The 21,759-nt window shown below is 44.5% G+C and overlaps 1 protein-coding gene across 1 annotated transcript in view; it reads right to left on the bottom strand.

Moving 5' to 3' along the window:
* The window catches only part of LOC145354840 (putative sodium-coupled neutral amino acid transporter 10), a 44,534-nt gene extending 23,448 nt beyond the window's left edge, over nucleotides 1-21,086 (bottom strand). Inside the window, exons 1-4 of the mRNA XM_080206364.1 lie at nucleotides 20,921-21,086; nucleotides 8,025-8,142; nucleotides 2,939-2,984; nucleotides 791-884 (exon numbers count right to left, since the gene is read on the bottom strand). Coding sequence (XP_080062490.1) covers nucleotides 791-884; nucleotides 2,939-2,984; nucleotides 8,025-8,142; nucleotides 20,921-21,010 — 348 coding nt within the window. The 5' untranslated portion in view covers nucleotides 21,011-21,086. The remainder of the gene's footprint in view (nucleotides 1-790; nucleotides 885-2,938; nucleotides 2,985-8,024; nucleotides 8,143-20,920) is intronic.
* Between the last annotated feature and the right edge of the window lie 673 nt (nucleotides 21,087-21,759).

A 21,759-nucleotide genomic window follows, 5' to 3' on the forward strand; every position in this document is an offset into this window, starting at 1 on the left:
GGGGAAGCCGTGGTGTAACTGAGCCAGAGGTTTCGTGCATCAGAGTTTGCTCTCTAACAATAGAAACAGAAAATGCTGGACAAGTTCAGCAGGTTTGGCAGCGTCTGTGGAGAGAGAAGAATGGAGCTGACAGTTTCAAGTCCAAATGACGCCGCTACAGAGCTGAGTTTGATCTCTGTTTGCTCATCGGTGCACACATGATGGGCCGAATGGTCTTCTTCTGCACCATAACAATCTTTTGATCACAGGAGCAGCAGGTGGAAAGCTGCGACCAGCCCCAGTGCCCCTGTGTTAGGGAGCAAACTGCGTGTGAGAATGAGTGTGCACGAGTTTAAATGAGAGTGTGTGTGACACTGAGTGTAAGTGAGAGGGTGAGAGAATGTGTGCGTGAGGGTGAGTGAAAGTGTGAGTGAGTGAATGAGCATGACTGACTGTGAGAGGGAGCAACTACGTGTGCATGAGTGTGAGTGTTAGTGAGTTTGAGTGAGTGTGAGAGAGAGTGAGTGTGAGAGAGAGTGAGTGTGAGAGAGAGTGAGTGTGGATTCCAGGACATGGTCAGATTCTGTTGAAAGCTGTCAGCATTTACAGTCAAGAGTGACACAGGAACAATTGACAGGGCTGCAAAGAGTCACTGGTACCTGAACAACTGGACTGCAGTGACGGAAACAATTTGTTCAAGAAAGAGTAACAGGGAGAAAAGTACAGAGAAACAAAACAGGGGAACAGAGAAAAACACACTGAAGCAAGCCACACAATTTCTCTGTTTTACTGAATGACACAGTGAACTTACTGAAGTTCCAGTTAATGCCAGGAAAAGGTTAGCTCCTAGATTTTGCAGCACAACAAAGAAAGTGATGCAGGTTCCCAGCATGAACCCGATCATACTGTAAACAGAAAGCAGCAATACCACATTACAATTACAACCCGATCAGACTGTAAACAGAAAGCAGCAACACCACATTACAATTACAACCCGATCAGACTGTAAACAGAAAGCAGCAATACCACATTACAATTACAATCTGATCATACTGTAAACAGAAAGCAGCAATACCACATTACAATTACAACCCGATCATACTGTAAACAGAAAGCAGCAATACCGCATTACAATTACAATCTGATCATACTGTAAACAGAAAGCAGCAATACCACATTACAATTACAACCCGATCAGAGAGTACACAGAAAGCAGCAATACCGCATTACAATTACAACCCAATCAGACTGTACAGCAATACCGCATTACAATTACAACCCAATCAGACTGTACACAGAAAGCAGCAATACCGCATTACAATTACAACCCAATCAGACTGTACACGGAAAGCAGCAATACCGCATTACAATTACAATCTGATCAGACTGTACACGGAAAGCAGTAATACTGCATTACAATTACAACATTATAACAACCCAGCACTAAGAATGCATTCTGCACTCTCTGGTTTCCTTCTCTATGAACAGTATGCTTTGTCTGTATAGCACACAACAAACAATACTTTTCACTGTATGCTAATACATGTGACAATAATAAATCAAGTTTGGTAGTGGCTTCGAGTGCCATACACAGATGATATAGGCTGATACTTGAGTGCAGTGCTGAGGGAGTACTGCGGTGTTAGAGGTGCTGAATTTCGGATAAGCTCTTAAACTAAGACTTTGGGTGGAATTCTCCGGCCCTTCCTGCCAGTGGGACTTTCCATTCCCGCTGAAGGCGTATCCTGCCTCCGAGGCGAGCTATGCAAATTGCCATTGACTTCGGCAGAACTGGAAGATCCCACCAGCAGCCAATGGTGAGCAGGCCCACCATGAGGTGGGGTGGCTGGAAAATTCTGGGCCTTGTCTGAACCCTCAGGTGGACATAACACATTCCAAGGCTTTACATTAGAACAGTGATTCAGTAGTACGTTTTTCTTCATTCATTTGTGGGATGTGGGCATCGCTGGCTGGGCCAACATTTATTGCCCATCCCTAACTGCCCTTGAACTGAGTGGCTCACTTAGCCATTTAACAGGGCTGTCAGTTAAAAGCCAACCACATTGCTGTGGGTCTGGAGTCAGATGTAGGCCAAACCAGGTAAGGCCAGCAGATTTCCTTCCCTAAAGGACATTAGTGAACCAGATGGGTTTTCATGACAATCTCCAAAGGTAGACTTTTGATTCCAGATTTTTACTGAATTAAAATTTCACCATCTGCCACGGTGGGATTTGAACCACGGTCTTCAGAGCATCATCCTGCGTCTCTGGATTGCTAGCCCAGCGACAACACTTAAGTTTGGAGACTGATGGGTGACTGATAAGACAAGGAGAGCGGCTGGCCCTAAGATTCTAACTCTGTAGAGTAGTGTCAAACAGTGAGCCGGGAGCCTGTTGTACACCCCTGTAGATTTTTAATTCTATTAGCTTCAACAAGCAACTATCTTGCTCTATATTAGCCAATAGACAATCAGCAGAGGACACCTGAGAATATCTGAGGGGAAGCCAGTGGAAGCAAAAGGGGAAAATAATCTTGGGTCTGTGTGGAATTTGCACATTCTCCTTGTGTCTGTCTGGGTTTCCTCCGGGTGCTCCGGTTTCCTCCCACAGTCCAAAGATGTGCAGGTTAGGTTGATTGGCCATGCTAAAATTGTCCCTTAGTGTACTAGGATGCTTAGGTTAGAGGGATTAGCAGATAGGGCTATGGTGGTAGGGCCGGTGGGATAGTGGTCGGTGCAGACTCGGTGGGCCGAAGGTCCTCTTTCTGCACTGTAGGGTTCTATGGTTCTTAATCTAAGTGGATTATTTCATGGCTGTTTTCAAATTACTGGGGAGAGCCTGACATCAACTCAGTCACCGTACATTGTAACTGCAAACAGGGAGGCTAAGGAAACAAAGTGGGAATTCTCACCCGAAGAATGTGAAAGCTTCTTGGGTCAAATTTACTGATGATCACTTACCTGACTTCAACCATCAGCTTTCCAAATATTCCATTCGATATTTGAGCTGAAATAGAAATTGTAAATTTGGTCAGTGAGAATTGAAAACTCCCAGCTATCAGCAGATCTTCAGGAAAGGATAGATAAAGGAGAAGAGAATAGTGATGAAGTCCAGCTGATTTTAAAGTGGGTGTGCCACGTTTTGGAAGTCAAACTGGTTTAATAGTTTAAATAATGGGCAAATTGCAAATAGGTCAAGTAATAGAACAAAGTCAGTGATTGTTCACTGTATAACACATTGATATTAAAACGCAGCACCATTTTCACCATCTTTTTCAGCCTTTCCAGCCTTGGTTTATGTGGCCTTTTAGAAGCTTAGATGGTTCTCTTGACTGCACAGGAACATAGTAAGTGTTTGTTCAGTAGCTCTCACAATAGCTTGTACAGTCAGACAGTCGTGTTTATTAGTAACACGTAACTGTATACTCATGTCTGATCATTACTCGATACTACTCTGTCTCCTGCCTACTGCCACATGTCCCTCTACCTCACACAGTGGGGAGTACTATTCTCCCAGTCCCATATTAAGGGTGGTGCGGTAGCACAGTGGTCAGCACTGCTGCTTCACAGTGCTAGGGACTTGGGTTCGATTCCCGGCTTGGGTCACTGTCTGTGCGGAGTTTGCACATTCTCCTCATGTCTATGCAGGGGTGCTCCGGTTTCCTCCCACAGTCCAAAGATGTGTGGGTTAGATTGATTGGCCATGCTAAAATTGCCCCTAGTGTTCTGAGATGCATGGATTAGTGGGTAAATGGGTGGGATTGTAGTTGGTGCAGATTTGATGTGCTGGGTGGCCTCTTTCTGCACTGTAGGGTTTCTATGGTTGCTATGAACTCTCACTATGCTATGAAACTTTTATACTACATCTCCCCTCAAGTCTTTATCCAACATATTATATAATGCAATCTTTCTTTACTTGCTACCCCTTCTCCTTGACTCAAGCCTGTGACTTTATAACTTCAAATGGTCTGGAAATTTGACAGTTCTTTTGGCTTTCATTCTGGTCACATTTGGAGGAGTGGTGGGGTCAAGTTTCTTTGGGCAAACTTTGTTGGCTTGGAGTTGAACTCATAGTGTCCTGTGTTCCTGGCACATGGTGGTCTCTATCTGAGTTGATATTTGCACTCCTTGGAGTTGAATCTTTTCTTATCAGCAACCCATCCATTTTGTTCAGACATCATAGACTTTGCCCCAATCCATTCTGTCTGGAGAGAATGTTCATCCCGTTCCTTCATAGCATGAACATGGGTTATTTTTTTCCTTAGGGGTCCACTATAATCTTTCTGGGAGATGCTGGAAAATCTCAGCATCTGTGGAGAGAGAGAATAGAGCCAATGTTTTGAGTTAAATTCACTGAGCACCATTGAGTGGAGTGTCTGTCCTTTGTAATTAGAGGTCTCTGAGCTATTGTTCCTGATCCGAGAGGACCACCACACTGGCTCCTGTTCTGATTTGAAATTGGTGAGTTGACTGTTTGTAGAGGTCTCAACAATCCAAAAAGAGAATCTAGGATCCTTGATCTCACCCAAGCAGCACGGCTGAACTTCTTCCTGGTGTGGTACCTCAATCCCGTGGACTGTTTTGGGATCCTCCACATGTCTTGGTGTCTGAGACTTGCACCACTTTCCAAAGTGTCCCAGCCAGTTGCAGTGGAAGCACTGTGCAGAGGTTACTGTTCATTGCTCTCATCTTGGGAGTTCTCTTGACCCCAAAATTGCAACATGGTGTCCCACCTTTGTGCGGTTATTGTCTTTCTTGAGCTGGATTCCACCTGCCCTTTTGTTGTTTCATGAGATGGACAGTTGGGATTGCTCTTCAGCGTGGCTTAAACTCGCCTCGTTAAATGGACCGGTGTTATTAGTGAATTCGGACTGCCTGACTAATTGGATTGGCATTTTTAGTTGCCTGCAGTACTTCCCAAACAGCACCATCTGCCACTCAGACTATTGTTTGATCTGGTATGGACTCCGGTGTGAGGTTGCCATCATCACACACTTCAGCCAAACTGTATAATTTGTTTATAAAGGAATCAACAGGATCTGCAGGCTGCTGGATTCACTTTCCTTGCTTTAAAATGTTATTACTTCTTAAATTAAAGTACGTATCAAAAGATTTCAGAACCTACAAAGAACAAAGAAAAGTACAGCACAGGGACAGATCCTTTGGCCCTCCAAAGCTGTGCCAATCATGATGCCCTAACTAAACTAAAAAAAAACCTTCTGCCCTTATTCAGTCTGAATCCCTCCAATCCCTCCTCTTAAATGTTGCTAATGTGCCTGCTTTCCACCACCTCCTCTGACAGCGTGTTCCAGGCACCCACCACTCTCTGCGTGAAAAACGCCCTCCGCACATCTCCCTTAAGCCTTCCTCCTCTCAACTTGAACCTGTGCCCCCTTGTAATTGATGCTTACACCCTTGGAAAACGTCTCTAAATAGCCACCCTGCCTATGCCTCTCATAATTTTATATACCTCTATCAGGTCTCCCCTCAGCATTTGTCTTTCCAGTGAAAACAATTCTAGTTTATTCAACCTCTCCTCGTAGCCAACAACTTCGAGACCAGGCAACATCCTGGTTGAACTTCTTTGCACTCTCTCCAAAGCTTCCACATCCTTCTGGTAGTGTGGTGACCAAAACTGCACACAATACTCCAGATGGGGCCTAACCAAGGTTCTACATAGCTGCAACATGATTTCCCAATTCTTGTACTCAGTACCCCTGCTGATAAAGGTAAGCATGTCATATGCTTTCTTAATTATCTTGGCCAACTGTGTTGCCACTTTTAGCGAACTGTGGATCTGCACGCCCAGTTCCCTCTGCATGTTAATGTTCCTAAGGGTTCTGCCATTTACAGTATAATTTACATCTAAATTTGATCCTCCAAAATGCATCACTTCGCATTTGAATGGATTAAACTCCATCTGCCATTTCTGTGCCCAAGTCTCCAATCTATCTATACCTGTTGTATCCTCTGACAATTCCTGGCACCATCAGCAACTCCACCAACCTTTGTGTCATCCACAAATTTACTAATCAGAACACCCCCATTTTCCTCCAGATCATTTATATACACTAAAAACAACAGAGGTCCCAGCACTAATCCCTGTGGAACACTATAGATCTCCCTTCTGAAAAACATCCTTCCACTGCTATTCTGTGCCTTCTATAACCAAGCCAGTTCTGTATCCATCTGGCCAGCCACCCTAAATCCCATGTGATTTTAATTTTTGTACCAGTCTGCCATGTGGGATCTTATCAAACGCCTTACTAAAGTCCATATAAACTCAATCCACAGCCCTTCCAATTATCTTTGTCACCTCTTCAAAAAAACTGGTGAGATATGATCTTTCTCCTACAAGACCATGCTGCCTGTCACTAACTAATCCATTTTCCTCCGAAGTGCATACAACCTGTCCCTCAGTATCTTCTCCAAAACCTTCCCCACCACTGATGTCAGGCTCACTGGCCTATAATTTCCTGGATTATCCCTGCTTCCTTTCTTAAACAAGGGAACAACATTGGCTATTCTCCAATCCTCTGGAACCTCATCTGTCATCAAAGAGGATGTGAAGATATTTGTTAAGTCTCCAGCTATTTCTCCCCTTGCCTCCTGCAGTAACCAGGGATAGATCCCATCCGGCCCCAGGGACTTGTCTATCTTAATGCAATTTAGGATACTCAATACTTTCTCCTTCAATATATTGACATTCCCTAGAGCGTTAACATACGTATCCCTGATCTCAACATCCATCATGTCCTTCTACTTTGCAAATACTGATACAAAGTACTCATTAGGGATCTCATCCACTTCCTGTGGCTCAACGCATAACTTCCCTCCATTGTCCTTGAGTGGGTCTACGCTTTCTCTTGCTACGCTCTTGCTCCTAATATATGCATAAAAAAGCCTAAAAAGGATTCTCCTTGACCCTGTTTGCTAAAGACATTTCATGTCATTTCATGAGCCTCTTCAAATTTATCTAAAGATTGGGTAGCATGGTAACACAGCTGTTAACACTGCTGCCTCACAGCACCAGGGAGCCAAGTTCTATTCTGGCCTTGGGTGACTGTGTGGAGTTTGCACATTCTCCCCGTGTCTGCATGGGTTTCCTCTGGGTGCTCTGGTTTCCTCCCACAATCACAAGATGTGCAAATTACGTGGATAGGCCATTCTAAATTGTCCCTAGATGTGTCGTTTAGGGGGATTAGTGGGGTAAATACATGGGGTTATGGGGCTAGGGCCTAGGTAAGATGCTCTGTCGAACACTCGGTGCAGATTCAATGGGCCAAATAGCCTCCTTCTGCATTGTAGGGATTCTATTTTCTCCTTGCCTTACAATGATGTTATCGGCTATCAGCCCTACTAAATAGAGTGGTGTATTCACCTGTTCAGCCCCTGTCTTCTCATCTAATCCCGAAGCTATCACATATCTTGAAAATCTCTTTTTTTTAACCAAAGGCCCCAATTCTGCGCCAGGTCTGGCCTTTGAATCAAATTGAATCTGGTAAAGTAGATTTGTTATCCATGGTTGCTCAGGGGAGGACAGCTCTGAGTGCTGTTCCATTTTTAAAGATGGTGACTTGTTTATTTCAATGCATGGCTCTGGAGAAAGGACAGGGCAGTGGATAGTTTTTTCAAAGATGGGCTGAATGGCCTCCATCTGTGCCACATTAGTCTATCACAATTTTGTAAGTGAGAGGAACAGTAGCAAACCACTTACACTAGTGGTTAAAATGGGGGTGGTGGAGGAAGGGAAGATAGGGATTGCTGTCCCAACTAACCACTGTGTCTCTCAAACCCTCTGGCAGCTGCAGTCTATGAGGCATTGCAGAACCTAATGTTAAATATTCAAACTGTGTTGCCTAGGTTCGAATCAATGAAAGATAAAGCTGTTACAGGACAGAGCAGTTAGTGCACCATGATGGAGTTCATTTCAAATGGTTGACTGCACATAAACTACAGCACTAACATCTTTGGGCTATTTATCATAACCTCTGCTCAAAGCACTGTCTTACTTACCGAGTACTTACTTACCGCGTTGACGACTTACCGAGACCAAAGTATGTTTTGCGTTTCGTGGCTATGGCTGCCTCAAGCAGCATCAGACTGGAGCTGTAAGCCAACCAGGAGCAGCAACTCAGCAAGAGAGATCCCAGGATCACACCGCACTGTAAACAAATAGAAAGAGCAGAAGAGCATTAAACCTTTGTTATTATTACACACAGCTGCCTGGAGAACCTGTGTTCTCAACCTGGCTTTCATGAAAACTAAAAATGAATGCTGACCAGAGAAAGAACTGCATTTTTATAGCACCTTTCCCACCCTCTCTTCCAGAGCATGATGGAAAGATACCTGCTTGTGTCACCATCACTCATTGGTTGCTGACTCATGGCCTCTCAAGCTCCTCCAGGGCCTGTTTTTTAACCGGTGTTGATGAAACGTGGGGATTTGACAAGAACACATGGGACAGGATTTGATAAACGCATCAAAGTAAACGGCAATTTAAATGGCCCACTGCATCCACCAGGAGAGAGGGACCTGAGAAATCCAGCCCATACTGGACAGCACGGTGCACAGTGGTTAGCACTGCTGCCTCACAGCGCCAGGGACCGGGTTCGACTCCCGACTTGGGTCACTGTCTGGGCGGAGTTTGCACATGCTCCTTGTGTCTGCATGGGTTTCCTCTGGGTGCTCTGGTTTCCTCCCACTGTCTGAAAGACGTACTGGTTAGGTACATTGGCCATGCTAAATTCTCCGTCCGTGTACCCAAACAGACGCAGGAGTGTGGCGACTAGGGGATTTTCACAATAGCTTCATTGCAGTGTTAATGTAAGCCTTCTTGTGACACTAATAAATAAACTTAATACTCTAACTTTATAATGAGGTTTCTATACACAGGGGTATCCCCAAGATGCTTTTATATTCACTTAGGTAATTTTTGAACTCAAGCCACTATTGGAATTTAGGAAACAATGCAGGATCCCTGGAGCAATGTGATAATGAGGAGATGATCCGGATTTTCGATGACAATTAATTGATGATGAATATTGACTGGCACACCAGGGACATCTCTGCTATTCTTCAGAATGCCACCACTGGATCTCCCGCACCCACCTGTGAGGACAGACAGGGCTTCAAATTAATGTCCTCCGTACCTGCAACAGGGCAGAACTCCCGGAATACTGCACCAGAGTATCCAATCAGATTAATGCGGATGGTCGGCTTGGGATTCACAACATTCTGACTCAGAGATAAGAATGTAACCCCCTATGCGATGACTAACAGCACTGTAACGGCACTGAGAGAAGCTTTGATTTTGACTTTCAGCAATGTGTGAATTGCCTCTTGTGATCTGAAAACCTAACCCTTCCAATTCCATCTCCCCACACCCCTCCCACCAATCCATGCTCCCCTCAGTGCAGTCAGTCATTGACCTTGGTTTTGGCCAATAGGTTGTTTTGTCAAGTTTCTATTTAGTTGGAGTCATACTTAGCATGAAGGAGCATGGTTGTGGTGACTGGAGCTCAATCATCTCATCGTCAGGACATCACTGCAGGAGTTCCTCAGGGTAGTGTCCTAGACCTAACTATCTCCAACTGCTTCATCAATCACCTTTCTTCCATCATAGGCCAGAAGTCGGGATGTTTGCTGGTTGTGCAGTGATTTCTTGAGTACTAAGGCAGTGTATGCCTGCATTCAGCAAGGCCTGGACAACATACAGACCTGAATTGATAAGTAGAAAGTGGCACTCACAGCACACAAGTGCCAGGCAATGACCATATCCAATAATAGAGAATCTTACTATCTCCCATTGACATTCAATGGCACTGCCATCACTGAATCCCCCACCATCGACATCCTGGTGTATCACCATGTGTCTTTATATGCCCTGTTTGTGAACAGAACTTCCACTTACCTGACGAAGGAGCAGTGCTCCGAAAACTAGTGGATGCCACTGCCAAATACCAAAGTTGGACTTTAAGCTGGTGGTGTGAGACTTCTTACTGTGTTTATCCCAGTCCAATGCATGCCTCTCCACATCACATCACTGTTGACCGGAAACTTAACTAGGCCAGCCATATAAATACTGTGGCTACAAGAGCAGGTCAGACTTTGGGAATTCTGTAGTGAGTAACTTACTTCCTGGCTCCCCAAAGCCTGTCCACCATCTACAAGGCACAAGCCAGGAATGCGATGGAATACTCCCCACTTGCCTGAATGGGTGTAATTCCAACAACACTCAAGAAGCTTGACACCATCCAGAACAAACAGCCCACTTGATCGCACCCTTCACTCCCTTCACCAGAAACACACAGTAGCAGAAGTGTGTACTATCTACAAGATGCATTGCAGGAACTCACCAAGGCTCCTTAGACAGCACCTTCCAAACCCACAACCTCTACTCTAGAAGAACACAGACAGCAGATACCTGGGAACACCACCACCTGCAAGTTCCCTTCCAAGCCACACACCATCCTGATTTGAACCTATATTACGATTCATTCATTGTTGTTCAGTCAAAATCCTGGAACTCCCTCCCTTACTGCACTGTGGGTGTACCTACACCTCAGGAGTTGCAGCAGTTCAAGAAGGGAGCTCACCACCACCTTCTCAAGGACAATTAAGGATGGGTAATAATTGATGGCCTAGCCAATGGCATTCAGTTCATAGAAGTGAATTTAAAAGGCTTTGCCAGTCTTTGCTCATTCTTACCTCATTATTTATATTATAATTATAATAATTATAATATAATTATTTATATTCATATAGTATTCCTTAAAAGTGTAAAAAATACATAATTCTAATAAGATTAAAAATGTAAATAAAAATAAAGTTTACAAAATATACTTTTGTTTCTTTGCCTTGTTTCGTCCTGCAATATTTACTGCTTTTGTTTCTATAGTATTTCTTTATTTAAGTCTTCTCCCCTTCCTTGTCCTCTCCTGAAGAGGAGCCCTTCTTGCTGGGATTCTGTCATTGTACATTCACTGGCTTCAGTTTGACTCAGGCACTATCGGTCAGAGGTTAATGGTGACTTCACTAATATAGTTAGTGATACTTTGGCCTTCTGTGTGTGATGGGAAAAGCATTGAGTGCTCGTAACAAGTTAAGAAACCTGATTATTGGTGATCCATAGGTCAAGTCTGACTAGGGGCAACAGGAATGTCTTTTAATGATAGTAGATGCCCTTACGCAAACTCTATTGCATGAAACAGGAATGGTCTGGGTTAAATGAACAGAGGATATATTGATAATAAATGATGTGGAGATCAAATTGCAATCACCCATGGCCATTATTCTATTTGGAAAGGAAGACGTGTAAAAATCCTAGCATGAGCAGATTTTGTTAGAACAGGCTCAAGGTGAAGACCACATGGTTAAACTATTATACCTCAGTCTCTCAAGACCTTTTTATTAACAGTACTGCAATTTGCTGATTAGAGTTTCATAGAATCATCGGATCCCTACAGTGCAAAAGGAGGCCTTTTGGCCCATCGAGTCAGACACAATCCCATCCAAGTCCTATTCCTATATATTTACTGTGCTAATCCTCTGATACTAGGGTCAATTTAGAACAGCCAATCAACTTAATCCACACATGTTTGGAGTGTGGGAGGAAACCAGAGCACCCGGAGAAAACCCATGCAGACATGGGGAGAATGTGCAAACTCCACACAGAAAGTGACCCAAGGCTGATGCTTTGTGCTGGCCTGCACAGTCACGATGGATCGAAGGGCCCCTTTCAGTGCTGTAAAGCTCTATGACTACGAAATTCAATGAATGTGACCCTTTCATTCTTCCATTCTACCCTGAATTAAAAACATAACAATCTGATAAACTTCCTATTTGTAACAATTTCCTACATTACTACAGTGGCTACATTTCAAAAGTAGTTCATTATTTAAAAAGTGCTTTGGGATGTCCTGAGGTTGTGATAGGTGCTACATTAATGCAACTTCTTGCATAATCATGGGCTGGGTTTTATGGAGGCATCATTGTGCTTGTCTGCGGGCTGGAGAGAACTGGCGAGGAACCCATGTATCCTCCTCCAGAAAGGCCCAGTGGAAATAAGTGTCACTCAGGTAGCCTGTGGCGGGCCTCTCCTGGGATCAAGGACCCTGAGGGTAAAAGTCCCATCTACCAATCAGAGACCAGCAGCATTTTTGAATGGCAGTGCCATTTGTAAGGCAGGCACTGTTGCTGGAATGAGACCCACAGGAGGCCCAGGACCGATGTAATGGTGAGAGGGCTTTCACAGGTTGGGGGTCATGGAGAGAGGGGTGCAGGAGGGGCGGCAGCAAGGGATCGAGGCAACCCTCACTCCCGTGGAGGTGACAAGTTGGCCGCAATTTTACCTGTTATGCACACCTCATGTCGACTGGTCTGCCCGTCACTGGATTAATCCCAACAGAGACCCTTCAGCGACCATTAATTATCCACTAAGGGCCTTAATCTTGGTGAAGGTAGGAGAGGCAAACCTCCAGACGGCCTAACCAAGTGCCTCCAAACACCCCATGAGAGAGGCCATGAAACATTAGCAAATCACTGCCTGTCACAGTAGGGTTGCTGACTGCCTTCCGACTGACCTCAGTTCAGCCGACTGCTCACTTGCAGTATGAACTTTGACCTCTGGTCTTTTGCCTAGGGTGACAACAGGGGGAGGAGCAGCCTGAGCCAGTCCACACCTGGGCAGGTGTTCACCCCAGGGCTGGCTTTGCCTCACCAGTCGCCTCAGCTGCCTCAACCGGTTTTCGAAACCGGCGAACTACCTTTTTTCAGAAAATGCCTCCCCAACTCTGGGAATCCTTCATCGGGTCCGACAGCAGCGAAGACCCCGGGAGGTGAAGCAGGACAAATATCTTCTGGTCGTGCGGCAGGACGAGTTAGACTGGTGAAATTTCCAGAGTGACTCAGTGAAGTTAATCCCGTGCAGTGGCTGTGCCTCAATATTATTCCCATGAAAACCTCTCGTGAATAAAGATATCTGTAACCCCCCCCCCAACAAACACAGCGCCTCTGTCATTCCAAGTCTGAATCCTGAACTGAAGGGGGGAATGTTATGGAACCGGCGAGAATGAGGAAGGTGGTGTGCCGGGTAAGTAACCAATTTGGCGAGATGCGAGATTTGGAGTTGCTGATAGTGGGTTGATGTTAATCAGCAGGGTGACATGCCGGGTCTAATGTGTCAAGGGGTTGGGTTCGCCTTTCTAATCCATTTCCGTGCCGCGAATACTCATCGGCATCAAATCTTTTTTTGAATACATGCCACGCTCCAGAGAAAGTCAGCGACGCATAAGAACCCCGCCAGATCGGGTTCATGTTTGTTTACAGGTGGCCCACACCAGTTGGCTGTGTGCAGTTGGGTCTGAGGCCCGTGGATTTCCTTGATCAACTCTGTAGCATAAAAGGGGAAGGGGGAGTGGGGTGGGAACTATCTATAAAGGGCAGTATCAGCAGTGTCAAAATGTATCTCAGGGTGGCCTCTGGCAGAATTATTACAGAACATACAACAGACTGAGCTCAGACAATGTCCTTTACGATGCTTGGAAGAGAAGGCCAGCTGAGCTTACAAGCGCAGCCATGTCCCACAGAGTGGTGAGTACAACACTGGACACTAAGATGAACAATCAATAAAGAGTGAGCCAAAAAACACAACATTGCTGCCTCCTCAAGTGAGGAAATGCCCTTAACGCCCTTCTAACCATCAATTATGTGGTAACTTTGGCATGCGCCAGTGTATTTAGCTCTCTGATTAAGTTAGATGATGTACACATGAGTAAAGTAAAACTGAGGTATTGTGACTTACTTATGAGTGAATTTTAAATTTGAAAAAACACCCTTTGAGCTCTTGAGAAGTTTTGTGTTAATGGGATTGAAGTTGGACAGGTAAGTTGTGGCTGTGATACAGATGCTCTTTTATAGGCTGTCTTTAGCTGCATTGTCAGCTGACAGTAGGTTCCATTAGTGAAAGGCTTCACCCTCCTCAGAATAGCGAGCTTGCCCCGTGCACGCCGCCAGCACTTCACATTTCAATTGTAGCCATGTGCGGGAAAAAGCAAGAGAGTGGAAATGGCACATGCCTACTGTCCCATCAATAGAAACAGAACCCAATGATAAAATGCCTCCCTAAGATTTATATCCCACATCCATCACCAACAGTCATTGTCCATTTAACTCCACCTCTGCCCCACTTTCAGCTTTACTACTAACTTAGCCACGTTATTGTAACCAGCAGGCTTGTCTACCCAAAAGCTTTCCTCTTTGCTTCCCATCCTCCATCAACTTATCCAAACCTCCTGCTGCTTGAATCCTGTTCTGCACTGAGTTTGTTTCATCCACAAATCTTAATTCCCTAATATGTCAAATATAAAACCCTTGCTGTGAATGAGAAATCCCTCGATGGCCTCGCTCCACTCTGTCTCTATATTTTGTTCCAGTGTTGGAGCTGCTCTGAAATACTCTGCTCCTCCAAGGCTAGCCTGGTGTTGTGAGACTTCTTACTGTGTTAGCCTGAAACTTTGACAGGGTTGGAGGCTGGAGGCATTGGCAAGAGTACAGAGTTTGTAGTGAGCATTGACCCTCTCAAGCACAATGAAGTATGAATGTGGCATGTGCAGTTATTCATTTAGAGTATGTTGGTGTTCACCCCACCCACTGGAAAAAACAACATGTATCAATGTGTTACCTTGCCTGCTTTCGTAAGGTCATTGAACTTTTTCTGACAGTGAAATGCACTCTTGGAGTTGGAGGAGTTTCCAGCTGGTGTCACTGCCACCTTTCTCAACATCATATATGGAGCACATTTAGAATCAGTACATAGAATCCCTGTAGTGCAGAAGATGCCCATCAAGTCTCCACTGATTTTCCAACAGACCATCCCACCCAGGCCGTATCCCTGTAACCCCACATATTTACCCCCCTAATCCTCCTAACCTACACATCTTGGGACACTAAGAGGCAATTTGGCAAGATCAATCGACCGAACCTGCTCATCTTTGGACTGTGGGAGGAAACCCACGCAGACACAGGGAGGGCGGGCAGTCAGTCAAGGCATACAGTCAGCCAAGGCTGGAATCGAACATGGGCCTCTCGCATTGTGAGGCGACAGTGCTAACCATTGTATCACCATCCACACTGAATTTCTGAAGCTTGTTCTTATGGATGTCTCATTTCATTCAAGAGAATTTTTAAAAAGTGTGTGCTTTGCACATTTGGTCAATTTTCAGTTCATAAAGAATGTAGGATGGTTCTTGGGAGTGGAGTCTGTGTTGAATCTGGATCGCAATGGGCAGTTTATAAAAAGATAGGAATCACAGAATACATCAGAATTTCATCACAGAATACAGAACACACCAGCAATATCTAGAAGTCCTCCTTTCTTTGATCATATTCTATGTTTCTATCAAGAGGCAATTCGATATAATTCTTGGTGAATCATAGAACCCTACAGTGCAGAAAGAGGCCCTTCAGCCCATCAGGTCTGCACTGACCACAATCCCACCCAATCAACGTAATCTTTGGACTGTGGGAGGAAACTGGAGCACCTGGAGGAAACCCACGTAGGCACGGGGAGAATGTGCAAACTCCACACAGACAGTGACCTGAGCCAGGAATCGAACCCAGGTCCCTGCAGCTGCGAAGCAGCAGTGCTAACCACTGTGCAACCGTGCTAAAGGGATCAAGGGATATGGGAGGAAGGGGGAATCAGGGCATTGAATTCAATGATCAGCCATGATCAAGGTGAAAGGCAGAGCAGGCTCAAAGGGCCGAATGGCCTATTCTTCTTCTAGTTCCTATGTTTCTATATTCTTGCTGGAGCAACCTGAACCCTTTGCCCCCTTCAGTGCTGGATTACTGCCCCTTTCCTGTTCCTTCTACTATTTTACCGAAGGCAGGTTTTTCATCCACGAGACAACGTTACTCCTCCAATCTTTTTGTTGTACCATTTATGCCCCATTGTCTTTCTCCCTCCAATGGCCTGCTTAAAACCTACCTCTTTAACTGTACCTTCACTCCCCTCCTTATATCCTTTCCACTTGTTCAGTAATGTACCTTTGCCTCTTTTTATGAGGAATGCTATATAAGTGAATGGCCTTGTTCATGCAGTTGGCAAATTACATGCATCCACACGCTAAATAAATCCTCACGGTGACTTTTTCTTTATTCATTTGTGGGACATGGGCATTGCTGACTGGTCAGCATTTATTGCCCATCCCTAGTTGCCCTTAAGAAGGTGGTGGTGAGCTGCCTTCTTGAATCACTGCAGTCCGTGCTCTGTGGGTCAACCCACAATGTGTTTAGGGAGGGGGAATTCCAGGATTTTGACCCAGTGATTGCGAAGGAACAGCGATACATTTCCAAGTCAGGATGATGAGCGGCTTGGAGTGGAACTTGCAGTGCTGATGTTCCCGTTTATCTGCTGCCCTTGTCCTTCTAAATGCAAGTGATCGTGGGTGTGGAGGGTTCTGTCCAAGGATCTTTGGTGAATTGCTGCAGCGCATCTTGTAGAGAGTACACACTGCTCCACTGAGCATCCGTGGGTAGAGGGATTGAATGTTCATAGATGTGGTGCCAATCAAGCGGGCTGTTTTGTCCTGGATAATATCAGGCTTCTTGGGTGTTGTTGGAGCTGCACCCATCCAGGCAAGTGGAGAGTATTCCATCACACTCCTGATTTCTGCCTTGTAGATTGTAGATAGGCTTTGGGGAGTCAGGAGGTGAGTTAATTGCCACAGTATTTCTAGTCTCTGGCCTGCTCTTGTAGCTGTTGTGTTTATGGTGAGTCCAGTTGAGTTGCTGGTCAGTGGTAACCCTAAGGATGTTGACAGTGGGGAATTCAGTGATGGTAACACCATTGAATAACAAGTTCCCTGAATTGGCCTTTCACTTTAGTTTCTTGAGCTCCTTGGTTTAGTTGCAAAATGTCTGAATGGTAAGAGATACTAGTCTTCTTTCATTAGTGTGTGTGAAACTCTGTCTGCATTGATCTTCCAAAATGTTTATTTGGCTTCACAAAATTTTTGTTTGTTGCCATAACATTGCTATACTCATGACTTCACATGGTTATGTCCCGAAAACACTTTCTTTGGATATAATGTGCCATGGAAAATATGAAAGGGGAAGGTCTAAGACCATTTCCTTTCCACATTAGTGAGAGGGGACAAATTTCAATGCTGTTAAAAATAACACTTTGCTCATTTAAAAATCCATCTTCTCTCTGCCTCACTGTCCAAGAAGGGCCTTCTTCTGTTTCTATCTAAAACCTACCTTTTAAAATTGTGTACAAATCCTGAAAGTGTGTCAATTGCGAGTGTCGGATAACCTAGCAGAGGTCAGTATGTCCCAGTTCTTAGATATGGATTTGGACGAGCTGTTTCAGGTGCAGGGTATCTCACAGTGTGCCCTGTTAGTGTAGCACCCTTTAAACTCAAAAATATCTTTCTGGCATGACTTACTGGAGGCAAGAGCAAATTAAGCAAGGCTTTAAACATAAAGGGCAGGTTATGGGCAAAGTGCCATTTTTTTTTTACAATGACATAACTCTGAGCCCATAAGGTCCCTTTGAGGATAGAATTGCATGATTTGCTCACACCTTAATGACAGCAGACTGGGAAACACCCTTTCCTGTTCCCTCCAGCCACTAGATATCATTGCTCCTTTGACCTTTCATCCATAGCCATTTATGCCTCTCTGCCTCTCCACCTCCAAAGGTTTGCTTAAAACCTACCTCTTTAAACTGTACTTTCAATGCCCTCCCGCTATCCTTTCCACTTTCAAACAGCTGCATGGGACTGCAGAGCTTCTAAACAGAAACTGGCTCTTCGGCCCAAATGGTTTATGCCAGTGCTTACATTCCACACAAACCTCCGTGCACACCACTTCATCTATATCCTCTTGTCCCTTTCTCTCTCCAGTGCTGCTTCTCATTAAATGCTATCTATACTCCTTAAAGACTTGCTTTGGCAGTGAGTTCTGAATTCTCACCATTCTCTAGGCAAAAGCCTGAATTTCTAAATAGTTTTTTTAATGACTAATTTATATTCATAGTGCCCAGTTCTGGTCTCACCTGCAAAGTGGAAACATCATCTCCACAACCACCAATCAAACCCTTTCATAATCTTAAAGGCCCTCTATCAGCCTTTTCTTTTCTAGAAAAGCGACCCAACCTGTTCAATTTTTCCTGACAGGTACAATGCCTCAGTTCTGATATAATCTGACACCTCCTCACCTCATCCTCAACACCGGGGCCCCACAAGGCCGTGCTCTCAGCCCCCTACTACACTCCTTATACACCTATGACTATGCGGTCAAATTCCCCTCCAACTCGATTTTCAAGTTGCTGGTGATACCACTGTTGTGGGTTGGATCTCAAACAATGACGAGACAGAGTACAAGAATGAGATGGAGAATCTGGTGAACTGGTGCGGCGACAATGATACAAAGAACAAAGAACAACACAGCACGGGAAACAGGCCCTTCGGCCCAACAAGCCGGCGCCCTCAATGTCAATAAAATGAAGGAGATTGTTATTGACTTCAGGAAGCGTAGTGGAGAACACGCCTCTGTTTATATCAACGGGACGAAATAGAATGGTCGACAGTTTCAAGTTTTTAGATGTCCAGATCACCAACAACCGATCCTGGTCTCCCCCATGCCAACGCTACGGTTAAGAAAACCCGCCAATGCCTCTACTTTCTCAGAAGACTAAGAAATTTGGCATGTCAGCTACAACTCTCACCAACTTTTACATTTACACCATTGAAAGCATTCTTTCTGGTTGTATCACAGCTTGGTATGGCTCCTGCTCTGCCCAACATCACGAGGAACTGCAAAGAGTTGTGAACAAAGCCCAATCCATCACGCAAAGCAGCCTCCCATCCATTGACTCTGTTTACACTTCCCGCTGACTTGGAAAAGCAGCCAGCATAATTAAGGACCCTATGAAGCCCGGACATTCTCTCTCCCACCTTCTTCCGTCAGGACAAAGATACAAAAGTCTGAGGCCACGTACAACCGATCCAAAAACAGTTTCTTCCCTGTTGTCATCAGACTTTTGAATGGAACTACCTCACATTAAGTTGATCTTCCTCTAACCCTGGCTATGGCTGTAACACTACATTCTGCACTCTCTCCTTTCCTTCTCTATGTATGATATGCATTGTCTGTGTAGAATGCAAGTAGCAATACTTTTCACTGTATGTTAATACATGTGACAATAATCAAATCAAATCAAATAACTTTTGTTTCACCTTCAGCAGTGCCTCTGTATTCTTTTCTAATATGGAAATTAGAATTGTTTGTTGTATTAAGTGTGATCTAAGTATAGTTCCATACAAATTAACAAAATGTATCAGCTTTTAGATTGTGTCCCTAGAAATTAACCTTAATTATCTGTTTTTTATGTCCTTTAATATTAACCAGAAATATACTACCTCACTGGCAACAGGCTAATGCTCTATTCCAGAAATAGCCAGCAATGGAAACAGATGAAACACTGCTTTAGTGCATCATTAGGTGCAGGGGGAAATTGGAATTGTGAATACTACCTCACACTTATCTATAATGGGCAATTAGATGCCTATTCCGCAAGTTTGTCAATGCATTCCTGCATTTGGCTAATCTTACAAAACCAAGGCCTTGTTTATTCTCTCAGGTGGATGAAAATGATCCCACGGTACACTTTGAAGGAAAGCAGGAAAGATACCTTATCCAAGCATGATCCCTCAGTCAACACCAGCAAAACTTATCTGAATGCTGCTATTGCGCAGGTCAAATTTGCATGCACCAAACAAACTCCATTTGTTGGCGACGCAAATGATGTTTTTTTTGGTCCACAGCACCATACTTATTCAAAGTAGCGTCATGTTGTTAGCCTTAATTTTAATATAAATGACTTGACTATCGGAATACATTTGGTGAGGACACCATATCTGGGGCAGGAGTGAACAGTGAGTTTGACCCTAACTGACTGAGTGATACTTCATCTGATACACAGCATTTACTAAAAGGTGGAGATGCCGGCGTTGGACGGGGGGAGTGGGCACAGTAAGGAGTCTCACAACACCTTGAAGAAGCAGCACTCCGAAAGCTCCTGATTCCAAATAAACCTGTTGGACTTTAACCTGGCATTGTGAGATTTCTGATAGTGCAGCACCCCTTCAGCACTGCAGCGTCAGTCTAGAAAACAGGCAGGCTGGGGGAACTGAAGCCAATAATTTACTGGTTCAGAGGAAGGAAGGTTATTGAGCCAAGTACGGAACCTTCAAAACGCAAGTAAGTGATGTGCAAACATCTTAGGAAGTGAGCTATTCAGCCCATCGAGCATATTGTGTAGGGCAACAATTCTGTTGTAGTCTTAATTCATTAACCAGCCAAACCAGTTTCCAACAGGCAGGGCTTTTCTCATTAACTTGTTGTGCAATATAGTCAGGAGTAAACTGTCAGTTACCAATATGTCCGGGAGAATTGACTAGTTTATCTGCTGATGATCTATGCTCTCACATTCTCACATTTATATGCGGATCACGAACCTCTCAGATTTTAAGTCAGGCTTAGTGTTCATTTGAAAGTGGCAAAGCCTCAATACTCTGTGTATATAAAATGGTCCACTTTAGATTGACAGAGAGTATGTCGAATCAAGAGACAAAATCTCAAGCCGTTCTGGAAAATCTGTACAATATACAGCATAGTGAGCTCTCAAAATCCAAATTCTGAAATTGCTGCTACAACCAGATTTAACCAGCAAGGATCAACAGCAGAGCTCGGAAATAGACAAAAGATGTGTTAAGTAAATGTGTTAGGTAAACTTGCAGTCAAGATGTGAATTGAATTTAAACTCCCTGCTGACCAGGGAGGTGAGCAGATATTGCTGCTAGCTCTCCTGAGTGGAGTTAATCACACTGTCAGATCTTGTTTGAATCAAGGTTTAATCTGAATAGTAATTACCTGTTGAAAGCAGAATGGTAGTGCTAGCAGAGATACTCCAACAAAGCTGTTCACCACGCTGATCGTTAAATACAGCTCCTTCACATACATTCCTCCTTTCGACGGCAGCGCCTTGAGAAATAGCCAGGTAGGGAAGATTCTGCTGCTTAAAGAAAGATCGCCTGTACTTTCCATGCCATCGTTCAGTGCTATTCACAATTTGACATTGTTTCCTGGTTGTTTAAATGTTTGTGTTGAACTCCTCCCCAATTCTTGTTGGATTATGAATAGCTCTGGAGAATGAGGAATGCGCAGTGAATGGTTGCTTGGTTTCTGACTCACAAGGTTTAATGGGAATACCATTTGGTCCACCTCAATTACAGCATCCAGATGCTGCTTATGGTCGCACCCAACTCTTCGCAATGGCCCCAGGATTTTTGCCTCCATTACCAGAAGGAAAGACTTAGAAAGTTATCACAGAATCCTTACAGTGCAGAAGGGGGCCATTCGGCCCATCGAGTCTGCACCGACAGTAATACCATCCAGACTCTATCTCCGAAACCGCACACATTCACCCTGTTAATCCCTCTAACATACACATCCCAAGACACTAAGGGTCAATTTCGCATGGCCAATCAACCTAACCTGCACATCCTTGCTCTGTAGGAGGAAACCCATGCAGACACAGGGAGAATGTGCAAACTCCACATGGATAGTGACCCAAGCCGGGAATCGAAACCAGGTCCCTGGTGCTATGAGACAGCAGTGCTAACCACTGTGCCCCCCATTTTTTTTTAAAGCAATTGACCACCAAAGGGGATACATGGATTTGAACTGGTGATTGCTTGGTTTGCAGTCAC

The sequence above is a fragment of the Carcharhinus amblyrhynchos genome, chromosome 18, assembly GCF_965287045.1.
Source record: "Carcharhinus amblyrhynchos chromosome 18, sCarAmb.v2.hapA, whole genome shotgun sequence".
NCBI classification, from domain to species: domain Eukaryota; kingdom Metazoa; phylum Chordata; class Chondrichthyes; order Carcharhiniformes; family Carcharhinidae; genus Carcharhinus; species Carcharhinus amblyrhynchos.